This window comes from Oncorhynchus mykiss, chromosome 22, assembly GCF_013265735.2.
Source record: "Oncorhynchus mykiss isolate Arlee chromosome 22, USDA_OmykA_1.1, whole genome shotgun sequence".
Lineage (NCBI taxonomy): Eukaryota > Metazoa > Chordata > Actinopteri > Salmoniformes > Salmonidae > Oncorhynchus > Oncorhynchus mykiss.
This window is the reverse complement of record NC_048586.1, coordinates 7,529,950-7,547,165: the sequence shown is the minus strand read 5'-3', so window position 1 is coordinate 7,547,165 and position 17,216 is coordinate 7,529,950. Positions and strand designations below refer to the sequence as shown.

At 44.5% G+C, this 17,216-nt stretch overlaps 1 protein-coding gene across 11 annotated transcripts in view; it reads left to right on the top strand.

The window, feature by feature from the left end:
• The window catches only part of LOC110501299 (guanine nucleotide exchange factor DBS), a 71,186-nt gene that overhangs the window by 50,278 nt on the left and 3,692 nt on the right, over positions 1 to 17,216 (top strand). For 5 of the 11 annotated variants that reach the window (XM_036958591.1, XM_036958588.1, XM_036958583.1 and 2 more), the window contains exons 7-28: positions 5,930 to 6,079; positions 6,410 to 6,534; positions 7,361 to 7,475; positions 7,824 to 7,943; positions 8,094 to 8,285; positions 10,002 to 10,193; positions 10,455 to 10,611; positions 10,826 to 10,890; positions 11,015 to 11,088; positions 11,272 to 11,338; positions 11,431 to 11,546; positions 11,669 to 11,738; positions 11,862 to 11,954; positions 12,554 to 12,646; positions 12,765 to 12,890; positions 13,063 to 13,284; positions 13,414 to 13,506; positions 13,634 to 13,712; positions 13,863 to 13,935; positions 16,249 to 16,340; positions 16,781 to 16,867; positions 16,989 to 17,048. In XM_036958591.1, coding sequence (XP_036814486.1) covers positions 5,930 to 6,079; positions 6,410 to 6,534; positions 7,361 to 7,475; positions 7,824 to 7,943; positions 8,094 to 8,285; positions 10,002 to 10,193; positions 10,455 to 10,611; positions 10,826 to 10,890; positions 11,015 to 11,088; positions 11,272 to 11,338; positions 11,431 to 11,546; positions 11,669 to 11,738; positions 11,862 to 11,954; positions 12,554 to 12,646; positions 12,765 to 12,890; positions 13,063 to 13,284; positions 13,414 to 13,506; positions 13,634 to 13,712; positions 13,863 to 13,935; positions 16,249 to 16,340; positions 16,781 to 16,867; positions 16,989 to 17,048 — 2,461 coding nt within the window. The remainder of the gene's footprint in view (positions 1 to 5,929; positions 6,080 to 6,409; positions 6,535 to 7,360; positions 7,476 to 7,823; positions 7,944 to 8,093; positions 8,286 to 10,001; positions 10,194 to 10,454; positions 10,612 to 10,825; positions 10,891 to 11,014; positions 11,089 to 11,271; positions 11,339 to 11,430; positions 11,547 to 11,668; positions 11,739 to 11,861; positions 11,955 to 12,553; positions 12,647 to 12,764; positions 12,891 to 13,062; positions 13,285 to 13,413; positions 13,507 to 13,633; positions 13,713 to 13,862; positions 13,936 to 16,248; positions 16,341 to 16,780; positions 16,868 to 16,988; positions 17,049 to 17,216) is intronic. The other 6 variants (XM_036958589.1, XM_036958586.1, XM_036958584.1 and 3 more) reach the window with 5 other exon arrangements.

Genomic DNA, 17,216 nt, shown 5'->3' with positions numbered 1-17,216 from the left:
AACCAGCCCCGTCACGGACATCAACGTCTTGCTCACAGACAAATTAAACAACTTCTTTGCTCGCTTTGAGGACAATACAGTGCCACTGACACGGCCCACTACCAAAGCCTGTGGGCTCTCCATCAACGAGGCTAACATGAGTAAAACATTTAAACGTGTTAACCCTCGCAAGGCTGCCGGCCCAGCTGGCTGGTGTGTTTACGGACATATTCAATCAATCCCTATCCCCGTCTACTCTGCCCACATGCTTGAAGATGGCCACCATTGTTCCTGTTACCAAGAAAGCTAAGGTAACTGAGCTAAATGACTATCGCCCCATAGCACTCACTTCTGTCATCATGAAGTGCTTTGAGAGACTAGTCAAGGATCATATCACCTCCACCCTACCTGATACCCTAGACCCACTCCAATTTGCTTACCACCCCAATAGGTCCACAGACGACACCATCACACTGCACACTGCCCTATCCTATCTTGACAAGAGGAATACCTATGTAAGAATGCTGTTCATTGACTACAGCTGAGCTGTGAAACTGGATCCTGGACGTTCTGACAGGCCGCCCCCAGGTGGTGAGGGTAGGAAACAACATCTCCACCCCGCTGATCCTCAACACATGGGGCCCCACAAGGGTGCGTTCTCAGCCCTCTCCTGTACTCCCTGTTCACCCATGACTGACTGCGTGGCCATGCACGCTTCCAATTCAATCCTCAAGTTTGCAGACGACACTACAGTGGTAGTGATTACCAACAACGATGAGACGGCCTACAGGGAGGAGGTGAGGGCCCTCTGAGTGTGGAGTCAGGAAAATAACCTATCACTCAACATCAACAAAACAAAGGAGATGATCGTGGACTTCAGGAAACAGCAGAGGGAGCATCCCCCCCATCCACATTGACGGGACAGTAGTGGAGAAGGTGGAAAGTTTTAAGTTCATCGGCATACACATCACGGACAAACTGAAATGGTCCACCCACACAGACAGTGTGGTGACAAAGGCGCAACAGCGCCTCTTCAACCTCAGGAGGCTGAAGAAATGTGGCTTGTCACCTAAAACACTCACAAACTTTTAGATGCACAATCGAGAGCATCCTGTCGGGCTGTATCACCGCCTGGTACGGCAACTGCTCCACCCACAACTGCAAGGCTCTCCAGAGGGTGGTGAGGTCTGCACAACGCATCACCAGAGGCAAACTACCTGGCCTCCAGGACAGTTACAGCACCTGATGTCACAGGAAGACCCTAAAAGATCATCAAGGACAACAAACACCTGAGCCACTGCCTGTTCACCCCGCTACCATCCAGAAGGCGAGGTCAGTACAGGTGCATCAAAGCGGGGACCGAGAGACTGAAAAACAGATATCTCAAGGCCATCAGACTGTTAAACAGCCATCACTAAGATAGTGGCTGCTGCCAACATACCGACTCAAATCTCTGGCCACTTTAATAAATGGATTTAATAAAGGTATCACTAGTCACTTTAAATAACGCCACTTTAATAATGTATAATAATAATATCCTACATTTTTTTTAAAGAACATTTTATTTCACCTTTATTTAACCAGGTAGGCTGGTTGAGAACACCTTTATTTAACCAGGTAGGCTGGTTGAGAACACCTTTATTTAACCAGGTAGGCTAATTGTGAACAAGTTCTCATTCACAACTGCAACTTGGCCAAGATAAAGCACAGCAGTTCAACACATACAACAACATAATAAATAGATTCATGAAGGTATCACTAGTCACTTTAAATAACACCACTTTAATAATGTTTACATATCCTACATTACTCATCTCATATGTATATACTGTATTCTATACCATCTACTACATCTTGCCTATGCCGCACCTGCCATCTCATCTATATATTTATATATACATATTGTTATTTATCCCTTTACATTTGTGTGATTTAAGGTGGTTATTGTGAACTTGTTACATATTTCAGCACTGTCGGAACTAGAAGCACAAGCATTTCACTGCACTCGCATTAACAACTGCTAACCATGTGTATGTGAGCAATAAAATGTGATTTGATTTGCATAGAAGACCTAGATAAGCTGCAGCTGGCCCAGAACAGAGTCGCACTTCTTGCTTTTCATTGTAATCAGAGGGCTAGTATTAATTATATGCATGCCAGTCCCTCTTGGCTAAGAGTTGAGGAAGACTGACTGAGTCAGTCAGTTGAGGAAGACTGACTACACACACACACACACACACACACACACGCACACACACACACTACATGTTCATGTTTTTAAATGTATGTAAATTGTAAAGTATTTTGTCTGTAATGTATTTTTCATTATGTGTCGGACCCCAGTAAGACTAGCTGTTGCCATTGACGTCGGCCAGCGCATGTGAGCGGAGATGAGTGGTTGTAAATCCCGCTCATCGTTAATGGAGAGGTGCAGCACACCGCTCTGGCCCTCCATGTCCTTTCCTACCGCTCCGCTAAAAACCGCTCCGTGCTCGCATGAAGAAAAAATTTCCTCTCCAAATTCGCTCCATTCATTAAAATCACAATTGAACCAACAACCATCTATTTTTGTGACTACCTGGATCTACCAATTGGTGTTTAAGTATTGAAACCAAACCATATGGATTATAATTTATATTTGAATAAACATGAAGAGGTGAATGTAAGAAGTGAGCATAATTTCAAATAGGCGACATGTCATATTAAACCGCATATTAACACTCTAAATAAGTCAGGAGCCAGACAAAAAAAATATAATTCTTTAGGCTAAATTGTTTCAATTATTTCAAGGCTATAGCCTACAAATAAATAAATTGTGCATTTGCAAGTGCGACACAATAGGCTGGTAGGGACATAATGCGCTCAGCATTTAAACACTTAGTTGTATTAAATCATTCTCTAAATGCGCATATATGCTGTGACTTACTTAGAATTAAATACAAATTAAACTAAAAATGACTTATTAGTGCCTTTGAATGAATTTGTAGAAACAAGTTTGGCCAGTCTGTGGCATCAGGCTCATGTGATGGTGCCTGGAGAGTCGGCCAGCAGAGGAGAGTATCCTCTTCACACTTGCAGAGCCACTGGGGATGCTAAACACCCTTTTGGCCACTCTTGCCAGGCTGGGCAGAGATGCAGAGTTGTTTTATTTTTCTTAGGTATTCTTTAGGTATTTTTCTAAAGGTTTTTAGGCAAAATAACATAGTCAAAACGGAAAGCTCCTTGAACATGGGAAAATGCCAGGCCTATTGGGCAAAATCAATTATGGCTTATTGTATGGATAATAGAACAAAAATTTGCAAAACGTTTAAGAGATCAGATTTTTTGTTTATAAATACTTTGCTACCATGACACACTTAGTTATCTACCCACCTCGTTCCTTTCTTTTAGCATGTGCACATAGTATGTAGACCCTCATCAAATCAAATCAAATGTATTTATATAGACCTTCTTACATCAGCTGATATCTCAATGTGCTGTACAGAAACCCAGCCTAAAACTGCAAACAGAAAGCAATGCAGGTGTAGAAGCACGGTGGCTAGGAAAAACTCCCTAGAAAGGCCAAAACATAGGAAGAAACCTAGAGAGGAACCAGGCTATGTGGGGTGGCCAGTTCTCTTCTGGCTGTGCCGGGTGGAGATTATAACAGAACATGGCCAAGATGTTCCAATGTTCATAAATGACCAGCATGGTCAAATAATAATAATCACAGTGGTTGTCGAGGGTGCAGCAAGTCAGCACCTCAGGAGTAAATGTCAGTTGGCTTTTCATAGCCGATCATTAAGAGTATCTCTACCGCTCCTACTGTCTCTAGAAAGTTGGACTGGGACAGCAGGTCTGGGACAGGTAGCACATCCGGTGAACAGGTCAGGGTTCCATAGCCGCAGGCAGAACAGTTGAAACTGGAGCAGCAGCACGGCCAGGTGGACTGGGGACAGCAAGGAGTCATCATGCCAGGTAGTCCTGAGGCATGGTCCTAGGGCTCAGGTCCTCCGAGAGAAAGAAAGAAAGAGAGAACGAAAGAATTAGAGAGAGCATACTTAAATTCACACAGGACACCGGATAAGACAGGAGAAGTACTCCAGATATAACAAACTGACCCTAGCCCCCCGACACATAAACTACTGCAGCATAAATACTGGAATCTGAGACAGGAGGGCCCCATTCGATGATACCCCCAGACAGGGCCAAAGATGAAGGATATAACCCCACCCACTTTGCCAAAGCACAGCCCCCACACCACTAGAGGGATATCTTCAACCACCAACTTACCATCCTGAGACAAGGCCGAGTATAGCCCACAAAGATCTCCGCCACGGCATAACCCAAGGGGGGGCGCCAACCCAGACAGGTAGATCACATCAGTGACTCAACCCACTCAAGTGACGCACCCCTCCTAGGGACGGCATGAAAGTGCACCAGTAAGCCAGTGACTCAGCCACTGTAATAGGGTTAGAGGCAGTGAACCCCAGTGGAGGGAGGGGAACCGGCCAGGCAGAGACAGCAAGGGCGGTTCGTTGCTCCAGAGCCTTTCCGTTCACCTTCACACTCCTGGGCCAGACTACACTCAATCATATGACCCACTGAAGGGATGAGTCTTCAGTAAAGACTTAAAGGTTGAGACCGAGTCTGCGTCTCTCACATGGGTAGGCAGACCATTCCATAAAAATGGGGCTCTATAGGAGAATGCCCTGCCTCCAGCTGTTTGCTTAGAAATTCTAGGGACAATTAGGAGGCCTGCGTCTTGTGACCGTAGCGTACGTGTAGGTATGTACGGCAGGACCAAATCAGAGAGATAGGTAGGAGCAAGCCCATGTAATGCTTTGTAGGTTAGCAGTAAAACCTTGAAATCAGCCCTTGCCTTAACAGGAAGCCAGCGTAGGGAGGCTAGCACTGGAGTAATATGATCAAATTTTTTGGTTCTAGTCAGGATTCTAGCTGCCGTAATTAGCACTAACTGAAGTTTATTTAGTGCTTTATCAGGGTAGCCGGATTGTAAAGCATTGCAGTAGTCCAACCTAGAAGTAACAAAAGCATGGATTAATTTTTCTGCATCATTTTTGGACAGAAAGTTACGTAGATGGAAAAAGCTGTCCTTGAAACAGTCTTGATATGTTCGTCAAAAGAGAGATTAGGGTCCAGAGTAACGCCGAGGTCCTTCACAGTTTTATTTGAGACAACTGTACAACCATCAAGAATAATTGTCAGATTCAACAGAAGATCTCTTTGTTTCTTGGGAACTAAAACAAGCATCTCTGTTTTGTCCGAGTTTAAAAGTAGAAAGTTTGCAGCCATCCACTTCCTTATGTCTGAAACACAGGCTTCTAGCGAGGGCAATTCTGGGGCTTCACCATGTTTCATTGAAATGTACAGCTGTGTGTCATCCGCATAGCAGTGAAAGTTAACGAATGACATCAAAAAACAGTCTTTTTTTTTTAGATAAGTGTCTATTCAGATTCCACAATGATTCTTTAGTTGTGGACACTAAATCACCACACTCCCTCTCTTGCTCTTGGTCCTCATCTTTGTAAGTCACCTTGATTTAGCAACTGGGTGTTTAATCAATTTCTTTATGAAAATATTTAGTGAACTCCATGACAGTAGCTAAAGCAAGGAGCTATAGCAGCACACAAATAGACTACAAATGCATGCTGGGTCGGGCATGCCCTGAGCTCATGAAGTGTGAGCGCTACTCAAGTGAAATTGGAGCTCGACGAGAAGGCCAAAGCTCCCTGCTCCGTTCCAGCTCCGCTCACATACTCTGGCATCGACTAATGGGGATCCTAATAAATTAAACACACAGAGGTAACCATCCAGCAAACACACAGTGAATACACAGCATAAACACCAGAACCATGGCCCAGTTTCCTAGTGTTGGACTAATAACCTTTTTCCCAGTCAAGATATGCATGTTATTTTCTAACAATGTACTATATCCATCTGTGTGAAGGCCATTGAGGGCTTTGCTCTGATGGTAAAGAGAACAGCTCAGATCCTGCAGTCGTTTGGGACAGAGCTAGCAGAGACCGAACTACCCAATGACATCCAGGCTACCAGCAACCTACTGGGGACACACATCAACAAGAAAAGCAAGATGAAGGTACAGAGCAGGCACACACACGCACGCACACACACACGCACACACGCACACACGCACACATGCGCACGCACACACACACGCACACACGCACACACATACACACGCACACACACACACACATGCACACGCACACATACACACACACACATGCACACGCGCGCATATACACACACACACACACACACACACACACACCTCCAGAAAGATGAATACACAAAATAACATGATGGGTTAAATCTAAGTAAATCATTGTCTTGTCCCACACCACTGATATCAGAGTGCTGGTGTTGGCGTGTGTATTTGATTCCCCTGATGTGTTTGCGTCTCCAGGAGGATCTGCTGGTGGCTTTAGGACAGGGCAGCAGACTGTTGGAGAGTATTAATGAGCCAGTGGTGAGAGACCCAGACCACAACATGAACCAGGACGAACTGGAGAACCTGGCCACCGTACAGAGGTTAGAACATACACTGGGAACCTTGAACATAAGGGTTAGAAGACACACTGGGAAACTTGAACATAAGGGTTAGAACACACACTGGGAACCTAGAACACTGGGGTTAGAATACACACTGGGAACCTAGAACACTGGGCTTAGGACACACACTGGGAACCTAGAACACTGGGGTTAGAATACACACTGGGAACCTAGAACACTGGGGTTAGAACACATACTGAGAACCTAGAACACTGAGGTAGAACACCCACTGGGAACCTAGAACACTGAGGTAGAACACCCACTGGGAACCTAGAACATTAGGTTTAGAACACACTCAGGACACCTAGAACACTTGGTTCATAGATGCACAGGAAATATAGAACACTGGAGGACTTGATGAATGCAAGAGGTGAGAACACATAACAGCTTTTGCTCCTCACCATGATAAGGACTGGCAGTGCTTGGTCCTCTGAGGTCAGAAGGAATATTTTGGAGAACACTGGTGACAGAGAAGACAAAACAGGCTGGCATCTTTCACATTCAACTCAGTAGAGTGTGCAAAAGACACAGAGGAATAGCAGAAAATGTCTCATGTCTCCTATTTTCTAATCTTCTCTCCCTCTTTATCTCAATCTTTCCCTTTCCATTCGACCCATCTCTCTCTTTCACCCCCTCTGCTCCTCTGCTCCATCTCTCCCTCTCTCTTACCCTTTCACCATCTTTCCCTCCCCATCTCTCTCCTCCCCTCTCCTCTACCCATCTTCTCTCCTCTCCCTCCACCCCCTCTCCTCTTCCTCCACCCCCTCTCCTCTCCCTCTATCCCTCTCTCCCTCTCCTCAATCAGACTGCTTTCCCAGTTGAATGAGACAGAACGGGCATTTGATGAGTTCTGGGAGAGACATAAGACCAAGCTGGAGCAATGTCTGCTACTCCGTCACTTTGAACACAACTACAGAGAGGTGAGTGGGACATCACATGACTACACACACCTGACTTCTGTACACCATGGGTAACATACACTAGTTACAGTACCTGAGAGCAATACGCCAGAGAGCAACATACACCTTACAAACTAAGTAGATCTCTGAAGCAATTACACCCCTGATCCTGGTACACCTATGGGGCATTGACACGGCCACCTGTGTGTGTGTGTGTGCATGTCACACCTGATCTTTGTACACCATGTCTGTGTGTGCATGTACAACCAGATCTGAGTATACGTTGTGTGTATGTCATACCAAATGTCATTACATTGGTCTGTATGTGTCCAACCTGTGTGTGTTCTAACTGCTGTGCTACTGTTCCAGGTGAGGTGTCTGCTGGACCAGGTGGCAGAGAGATTGACAGCTTTCTCGGAGGTGGGGATAAGCCCCGCCCACGCTGATCACATCTTCCGCGAGCTGAGCAGCCACGAGGAGAGAGTCTGTGTAAGTAAACAAACACACTGATAGACATGTATTATCCAGAGTACGTATAGAAATCAATAATGTTGCATCTCTCTTTTATCTTTCCATCTCTCTCTCTCCCTCGTACCCCATTCTCTTCCTTTCTCTCTCTCTCCCCCTTTCCCTCTGTAGGAGGTACTGGACCGAGCCCAGGCTCTGGCCCGTGAGGGTGACGAGTTGATTCAGAACACCCACTATGCTGAGGACTCCATCCAGCCCAAATGCATTGAGCTCCGAGCCGTGAACGAGGAACTGAGCACTTACCTGAGAGCAAAGAAAGACCACTTACTCAGAGCTATAGAGCTGCACCACAGCCTGGAGAGGGTGAGAGGGACATAAACACACACACATACAACTACCATTCAAATTTCCTTTTTTTTTAAACATGATTTTTTTCTTAACCAGTAAAATAACATCAAATTGATCAGAAATACAGTGTAGACATGGTTAATGTTGTAAATTACTATTATAGCTGGAAACAGCTGATTTTTTTTTATGGAATATCTACATAGGCGTACTGAGGCCCATTATCAGCAACCATCACTCCTGTGTTCCAATGGCACGTTGTGTTAGCTAATCCAAGTTTATAATTTAAAAATGCAAATTGATCATTAGAAAACCCTTTTGCAATTATGTTAGCACAGCTGAAAACTGTTGTCCTGATTAAAGAAGCAATAAAACTAGCCTTCTTTAGACTTGTTGAGCATCTGGAGCATCAGCATTTATGGGTTTGATTGCAGGCTCAAAATGGCCAGAAACAAAGAACTTTCTTCCGAAACTCGTCAGTCTATTCTTGTTCTGAGAAATTAAGGCTATTCCCATGCGAGAAATTGCCAGGAAACTGAAGATCTCTTACAACACTGTGTACTGCTCCCTTCACAGAACAGCACAAACTGGCTCTAACCAGAATAGACAGAGGAGTGGGAGGCCCCGGTGCACAACTGAGCAAAAGGACAAGTACATTAGAGTGTCTAGTTTGAGAAACAGACTCCTCACAAGTCCTCAACTAGCAGCTTCATTAAATAGTACCCGCAAAACACAAGTCTCAACAGTGAAGAGGCGACTCCGCAATGCTGGCCTTCTAGGCAGAGTTGCAAAGAAAAAGCAATATCTCAAACTGGCCAATAAAAGATTAAGATGGGCAAAAAAACACACACTGGACAGAGGAACTCTTCCTAGAGCACCAGAATCCCGGAGTCACATCTTCAGTGTTGACGTTGAGACTGGTGTTTTGTGGGTACTTTTTAATGAAGCTGCCCGTTGAGGACTTGTGAGGCGTCTGTTTCTCAAACTAGACACTTTAATGTACTTGTCCTTTTGCTCAGTTGTGCAACGGGGCCTCCCAATCCTCTTTCAATTCTGGTTAGAGCCAGTTTGCGCTGTTCTGTGAAGGGAGTAGTACACAGCGTTGTACGAGATCTTCAGTTTCTTGGCAATTCCTTGCATGGAATAGCCTTAATTTCTCAGAACAAGAAAAGACTGACCAGTTTCATTAGAAAATTGTTTGTTTCTAGCCATTTTGAGCCTGTAATCGATCCCACAAATGCAGATACTCCAGATGCTCAACTAGTCTAAAGAAGGCCAGTTTTATTGCGTCTTTAATCAGAACAGTTTTCAGCTGTGCTAACATGATTGCAAAAAGGGTTTTCTAATGATCAATTAGCCTTCTAAAATGATAAACTTGGATTAGCTAACACAACGTGCCATTGGAACACATGGTTGCTGATAATGGGCCTCTGTACGCCTATGTAGATATTCCATTAAAAATCAGCCGTTTCCAGCTGCGACTCACATTAACGATGTCTACACTGTGTTTCTGATCAATTTTATCAATTTTATTTTAATGGACAGAACATTTGCTATTCTTTCAAAAACAAGGAAATGTCTAAGTGACCCGGAACTTTTGAACGGTAGTGTATATATATACACACATACACACAAAGTTTAAAAAAAGTAAATCAAATGCATGTAGAAACACACACACACACACACCGCCCCATAAACCCCTAAAAACACACACTCAACCCCCCTCTCTCCCAGGCTGCTAAGTGGTGTGATGATGGCATCTACCTGCTGGCCTCTCAGCCCGTGGACAAGTGTCAGTCACATGACGGGGCGGAGTCAGCGCTGCAGGAGATTGAGCGTTACCTGGATACAGCAGGACAGAACAAACTGACTGATCCTAGTGCCATCTGCAGGGACTTCGAAACAGTGCTCAACCTGGAGTTCAGAGTAAGGGGATCCAATTTTATGACTCGGACATGCACTCAGACCTGGATTCGTGTCATTAAAATGTCATCATAATGTGATCAATTAAATGTAAAGAAAAGATGACACAGCAAACAAACAGCTATCAAAAACTTAGGGTTCCAGGGTGTAATTCTGCTCCCTGCTCCTCTTCCTCTCCTCCTCTCTCATCCTTCTCTCCTCTCCTCCTCTCTCATCCTTCTCTCCTCTCCTCCTCTCTCATCCTTCTCTCCTCTCCTCCCTCAGGACCAAGTGGAGAAGGTGTTCCAGAAGCAGGTGTCCATGCAGGAGATGTTTGAGAAGAGGAGGGTCAGTCTGAAGAAGCTGGCAGCCAAACACACCAGGCCAGTCCAGCCTGTGGCCCCAAGGCCTGAAGCCATCAAGTCCCCACTGTCCTCGCCAGGTGAGTCCTTACATACCACCTGTCCTGAAGTATTACCAGTCCTTATGTACCATTATGTCCTTGTATACACATCATCAGCACCCTGTCATCACACATATAGTCCTGTCATAGGGTTAATGTTATTTTAACTAGATCGGTCAATGTATATTTAGATATGTGTATCGTGTTAATATCCCACCTCAGCTCCTCCACTCTCTCATTCTCTCCCCCATAGCAAAGAGAGTGCTGGAGAAGAGCTGCTCAGAGGGAGACTCTGTGAACAGGGTCAGCTGTAGAAAAGTAAGTGGAGGTCCCTCTTGTATTTTACTGTGGGGTAGAAATGATCATACCTGCAGTATGCATGTCAAATAAGACACTAGCTCCAGCAGTTTCAGCAGACACTCATCCTGTGGTGTGTTCTCAGGTGGAGGGCCAGCTACAGAGCAACAGAAGTGCCTCTATGTCAGAGGAGGACGAGAACCTGGCCATCCTCAGAAAGTAAGTTTGGTCCGTGTTTTGTCCGTTGTTATATCTGACTGCATATCTGTGAGTCTGTGGTGTTTCTCTGACTTCTGTGTGTAGCGTTTCACCCATAGAGATTAATAATGATTATCCTCTGGTGTCTGTATCATGTAAGCCTGAACTGTCTACATTATGTCTGACTGTGCTCTCTCTATGGAGACATGTAATGAATGAGCTGCTGGAGACAGAGAGGGCATACGTGGAGGAACTGCTCTGTGTTCTACAGGTGTGTATCTCTATCCCTCTCCCCTGGACCATCTGAAACCTCTCACACATGCGTATCGGTCTTAACTGTGTTCGTCCTATTGGGTGTTTCAGGGCTATGCCTCAGAGATGGACAACCCAGCCATGGCCAGTCTCATGCCCATTCCTCTGCAAAACAAGAAAGATGTGCTGTTTGGCAACATGCCAGAGATCTACCACTTCCACAAGAGGTAAATGAGCACCCCCTAGTGGTTATTAATGGTGCTTACACAGTGATAGGACTACCCAGGCATTGTACTGACTAATTGATCATATCTTTCTCTCTGCATCACTCTTCTTTATGATCTTCCAGGACCTTTCTGAGGGAGTTGGAAGAGTACGAAGACTGCCCGGAACTTGTGGGTCGGTGTTTTCTGGAGAGGGTGAGTGTTTGGAGATTGAACTGGAATATGTTGTGTCTAAATCACTACTCTGATTGTAGTGAAGTGTTTGTGATGCAGGGGTATTTCTCTATTTTCTTTATTCTCTCTCTCGCTCTCTCTCAGATGACAGACCTGCAGATCTATGAGAAGTATTGTCAGAATAAACCTCGCTCTGAGAGCTTGTGGAGACAGTGCTCCGACTGCTCCTTCTTCCAGGTACACACCATATACACACCTCCCCTAAGGTACACACCATATACACACCTCCCCTGAGGTACACACCATATACACACCTCTCCTAAGGTACACACCCTATACACACCTCTCCTAAGGTACACACCATATACACACCTCTCCTAAGGTACACACCATATACACACCTCTCCTAAGGTACACACCATATACACACCTCTCCTAAGGTACACACCATATACACACCTCTCCTAAGGTACACACCATATACACACCTCTCCTAAGGTACACACCATATACACACCTCCCCTAAGGTACACACCATATACACACCTCTCCTAAGGTACACACCATATACACACCTCTCCTAAGGTACACACCATATACACACCTCTCCTAAGGTACACACCATATACACACCTCCCCTAAGGTACACACCATATACACACCTCCCCTAAGGTACACACCATATACACACCTCTCCTAAGGTACACACCATATACACACCTCTCCTAAGGTACACACCATATACACACCTCTCCTAAGGTACACACCCAACAGCTTCAGGCTTAAGTGGTTGTTATCCCCTACTAATGTATTCTCCCTGTTCTGGTCTGGAACAGGAGTGTCAGAAGAAGCTGGAACATAAACTGGGCTTGGACTCCTATCTCCTGAAACCGGTCCAGAGGATCACCAAATACCAGCTCCTGTTGAAGGTAGGACCAGTATATACGTTGTCTCATGATTCACAAGAGCATTCTGGTCCACTCCTTTATTTTCATAATGTCTCATTGCTGATCAACATTACTCAATATGTGCATGTGTGTGTTGTAGGAGCTGCTGAAGTACAGTAAGGGCTGTGAGGGGTCAGAAGACCTGCAGGAGGCGCTCACCTCCATCCTGGGCATCCTGAAGGCTGTCAACGACTCCATGCACCTCATCGCTATCACTGGATACGATGTGAGTTCATCATCGATCAACTTCACATTCTCTGAAATATATTGCATATTCCTTTCATGGCGTCAACATCACATTATTTTAGAGATTGTGTCAACATGTCAAAATTACATAAGGCTGCAGGCTTCTGATGAGACATGAACTTTCTCCGGACCTGTGACCCTTCTTCTGATAGGGTAACATGGGCGACCTGGGACGGCTGCTGATGCAGGGGTCATTCAGTGTGTGGACAGAACACAAGAAAGGTCATGCCAAGGTCAAGGACCTGGCCCGCTTTAAGCCCATGCAGAGACACCTGTTCCTGCATGAGAAGGCCCTGCTCTTCTGTAAGAGACGGGAGGAGAACGGGGAGGGCTACGAGAAAGCCCCCTCCTACAGCTTCAAACAGTCCCTCAACGTGAGTCTGTCTGTCTGTCCATATGTCTGCCTGCCTGCCCGTGTGTCTGTCTGTCTGTAGTAGGTCTAACAGTGTTTAATATTACAAGTGAGTTAAAATTGAGCTTCCAAAATGTATGCCCTCTATCAGATGAGTGCTGTGGGCATCACTGAGAACGCCAAAGGTGACAACAAGAAGTTTGAGGTCTGGTGCAACTCACGGGAGGAGGTGTACATCGTTCAGGTGAGTGGTTTTGCCTAAACAACAGCTACAGACTACATGTCTAAAGTTTATTTTACAATGATACAGAAACCATATCAGACTCTATTTAGATAAAACAAAACTGAGAAGTTTCACCATTGCATTTCAGGCCCCAACGTCTGAGGTAAAAACAACGTGGGTGAAGGAGATCCGGAAGGTTCTGACAACTCAGCTGGAAGCCTACAGAGGTAGGCAGGGTATCTGTCTGTGGCAGACCTGATGTCAAATAGTATTAGTTGTATTTCTAATACTTTGAGTGTATTGTAATTACATTGAGTATTACATTCACTGGTCATGATGTAGTGGGACTGTAGTTGATCTCCCTGCGTGTCTTCCAGAAGCCAGTCAACAGAGGCCGTCAGACGGACTGTTCCAGTTCCCCTCTGGTGCTGGAGCACCTGTCAGCCTCAGGTCAGTCATCTGACCCATACTGACCTATTAGAGAGTCAGAGCCTCTCATTCACAAATGAGAAGTAATCAAAGACCCCCCTTGAATGTTATGCACTGTATATTACATGGAATAATGGGGTCTGTTTAGGGGGATGTAAGAGAAGGTTCAGGCAGAAATGTATCATGTAGAACAGATATGATTGTCTGTCTGATAGAATATGTAATCGTGTCCGCTCAATTCATTCTGTTTCTATCGGCAATGTTCAGAAACCTGAATACAACATGTTGTCTTATCAAAGTCAAATCTAATTTGTATTTGTCACATGCGCCAAATAAAACGAGTGTAGACCTTACCGTGAAATGCTTACTAACAAGCCCTTAACCAACAATGCAGTTCAAGAAATAGACTTAAGAAAATATTATGAATAAAGTTCAATTTAAAAAAATATACATACATACAAATATATATATATTTTTTTATTTCATAATATATATACAGTGCCGTGCGAAAGTATTCGGCCCCCTTGAACTTTGCGACCTTTTGCCACATTTCAGGCTTCAAACATAAAGATATAAAACTGTATTTTTTTGTGAAGAATCAACAACAAGTGGGACACAATCATGAAGTGGAACGACATTTATTGGATATTTAAAACTTTTTTAACAAATCAAAAACTGAAAAATTGGGCTTGCAAAATTATTCAGCCCCCTTAAGTTAATACTTTGTAGCGCCACCTTTTGCTGCGATTACAGCTGTAAGTCGCTTTGGGTATGTCTCTATCAGTTTTGCACATCGAGAGACTGAAATTTTTTCCCATTCCTCCTTGCAAAACAGCTCGAGCTCAGTGAGGTTGGATGGAGAACATTTGTGAACAGCAGTTTTCAGTTCTTTCCACAGATTCTCGATTGGATTCAGGTCTGGACTTTGACTTGGCCATTCTAACACCTGGATATGTTTATTTTTGAACCATTCCATTGTAGATTTTGCTTTATGTTTTGGATCATTGTCTTGTTGGAAGACAAATCTCCGTCCCAGTCTCAGGTCTTTTGCAGACTCCATCAGGTTTTCTTCCAGAATGGTCCTGTATTTGGCTCCATCCATCTTCCCATCAATTTTAACCATCTTCCCTGTCCCTGTTGAAGAAAAGCAGGCCCAAACCATGATGCTGCCACCACCATGTTTGACAGTGGGGATGGTGTGTTCAGCTGTGTTGCTTTTACGCCAAACATAACGTTTTGCATTGTTGCCAAAAAGTTCAATTTTGGTTTCATCTGACCAGAGCACCTTCTTCCACATGTTTGGTGTGTCTCCCAGGTGGCTTGTGGCAAACTTTAAACGACACTTTTTATGGATATCTTTAAGAAATGGCTTTCTTCTTGCCACTCTTCCATAAAGGCCAGATTTGTGCAATATACGACTGATTGTTGTCCTATGGACAGAGTCTCCCACCTCAGCTGTAGATCTCTGCAGTTCATCCAGAGTGATCATGGGCCTCTTGGCTGCATCTCTGATCAGTCTTCTTCTTGTATGAGCTGAAAGTTTAGAGGGACGGCCAGGTCTTGGTAGATTTGCAGTGGTCTGATACTCCTTCCATTTCAATATTATCGCTTGCACAGTGCTCCTTGGGATGTTTAAAGCTTGGGAAATCTTTTTGTATCCAAATCCGGCTTTAAACTTCTTCACAACAGTATCTCGGACCTGCCTGGTGTGTTCCTTGTTCTTCATGATGCTCTCTGCGCTTTTAACGGACCTCTGAGACTATCACAGTGCAGGTGCATTTATACGGAGACTTGTTTACACACAGGTGGATTGTATTTATCATCATTAGTCATTTAGGTCAACATTGGATCATTCAGAGATCCTCACTGAACTTCTGGAGAGAGTTTGCTGCACTGAAAGTAAAGGGGCTGAATAATTTAGCACGCCCAATTTTTCAGTTTTTGATTTGTTAAAAAAGTTTTAAATATCCAATAAATGTCGTTCCACTTCATGATTGTGTCCCACTTGTTGTTGATTCTTCACAAAAAAATACAGTTTTATATCTTTATGTTTGAAGCCTGAAATGTGGCAAAAGGTCGCAAAGTTCAAGGGGGCCGAATACTTTCGCAGGCACTGTATGTATGTATGTAATGAACAGTAACACAAGAAAATTACATAACAATAACGAGGCTATGTACAGGGGGTACCGGTACCGAGTCAATGTGCGGGGGGTACAGGTTAGTCGAGGTAATTTGTAAAGTGATTATGCATAGATAACAGAAAGTAGCAGCAGTGTAAACATGTGTTGCAGTGTGAGTTTCTGACAGACCTGTTTCATCCTCCTGTCTCCTCAGTCCATTTAGAAGAGGGGAGAGGAGCATGAAGGAGAAGAAGGGAGAACCCAGCAGCCCTGACGCTAACTCCTGCTCCTTCCCAAAGACCAAAGGTGAGCAGAGAGTGAGAGAGGGGAGGAGGATACTGCCTTATAACATAAAGAACGCTCAGACACCACCACCTTTCAACTGGGTCATATGCTATATTCAAAGCTATTTTTTACTCTCAACAGTATTTAATAGTTATCACTTTCCTAAAGCGTTTCTTGTTTCACCTAAACAACACTATGTTCTGACTTTTACTCTTAACTAAATGTTGCTTCTCTCTCTGTGATGAGATGACTAATCTTTCTCCTCTCTTCCCTCCGCTTGCCGATGTCGTCACTTCTCTTTCTATTTCTCATATCTTTCTCTCATCACTGCACTTTCCTTCTCTCCATCCCTTCCTTCTTTTATGCCTCCCACACCTCTCCCTGTCGCTCTCCTCTCTCTCATCCCACTCGCCTCTCCCTCCTTCCTTCTCTCCCCTGCTCTGCTCCTTCTCCTGGCCCAGAAGAAGCAGCGACCAGTCCTACCTCAGACAGAGCAGCTGTGGCTAAAAAGCGTTTTACCTTGCAGGGCTTCAGCAACTTCAACAAAGGTAACAGCCCTAGCTGGTCACCAGGGGTTGCCATAGTAATCATATACATTGTTACTATATGTCAGCACTGTAGCCTACTACTACTACTACAGGATAAAACATGGCATGCTTCCTTCCACAGACCTCTCGCCTCCTGACAATAAAAGCTTAACTTTACCCAGGATTCCCTTCTCTCCATCAGGTACCTGAAAATGTAGCTAAAGTGACCATAGATTAGAATCTAGAGAGGTAATTTAGTCCCATAGCTTAAGTCAGTGTTTCCCAACTCCAGTCCTCGGGTACCCCTACAGTACGGATTTTTATCGTAGACCCAGAGCACAGCTGATTCAACTTGTCAACTAATCATCAA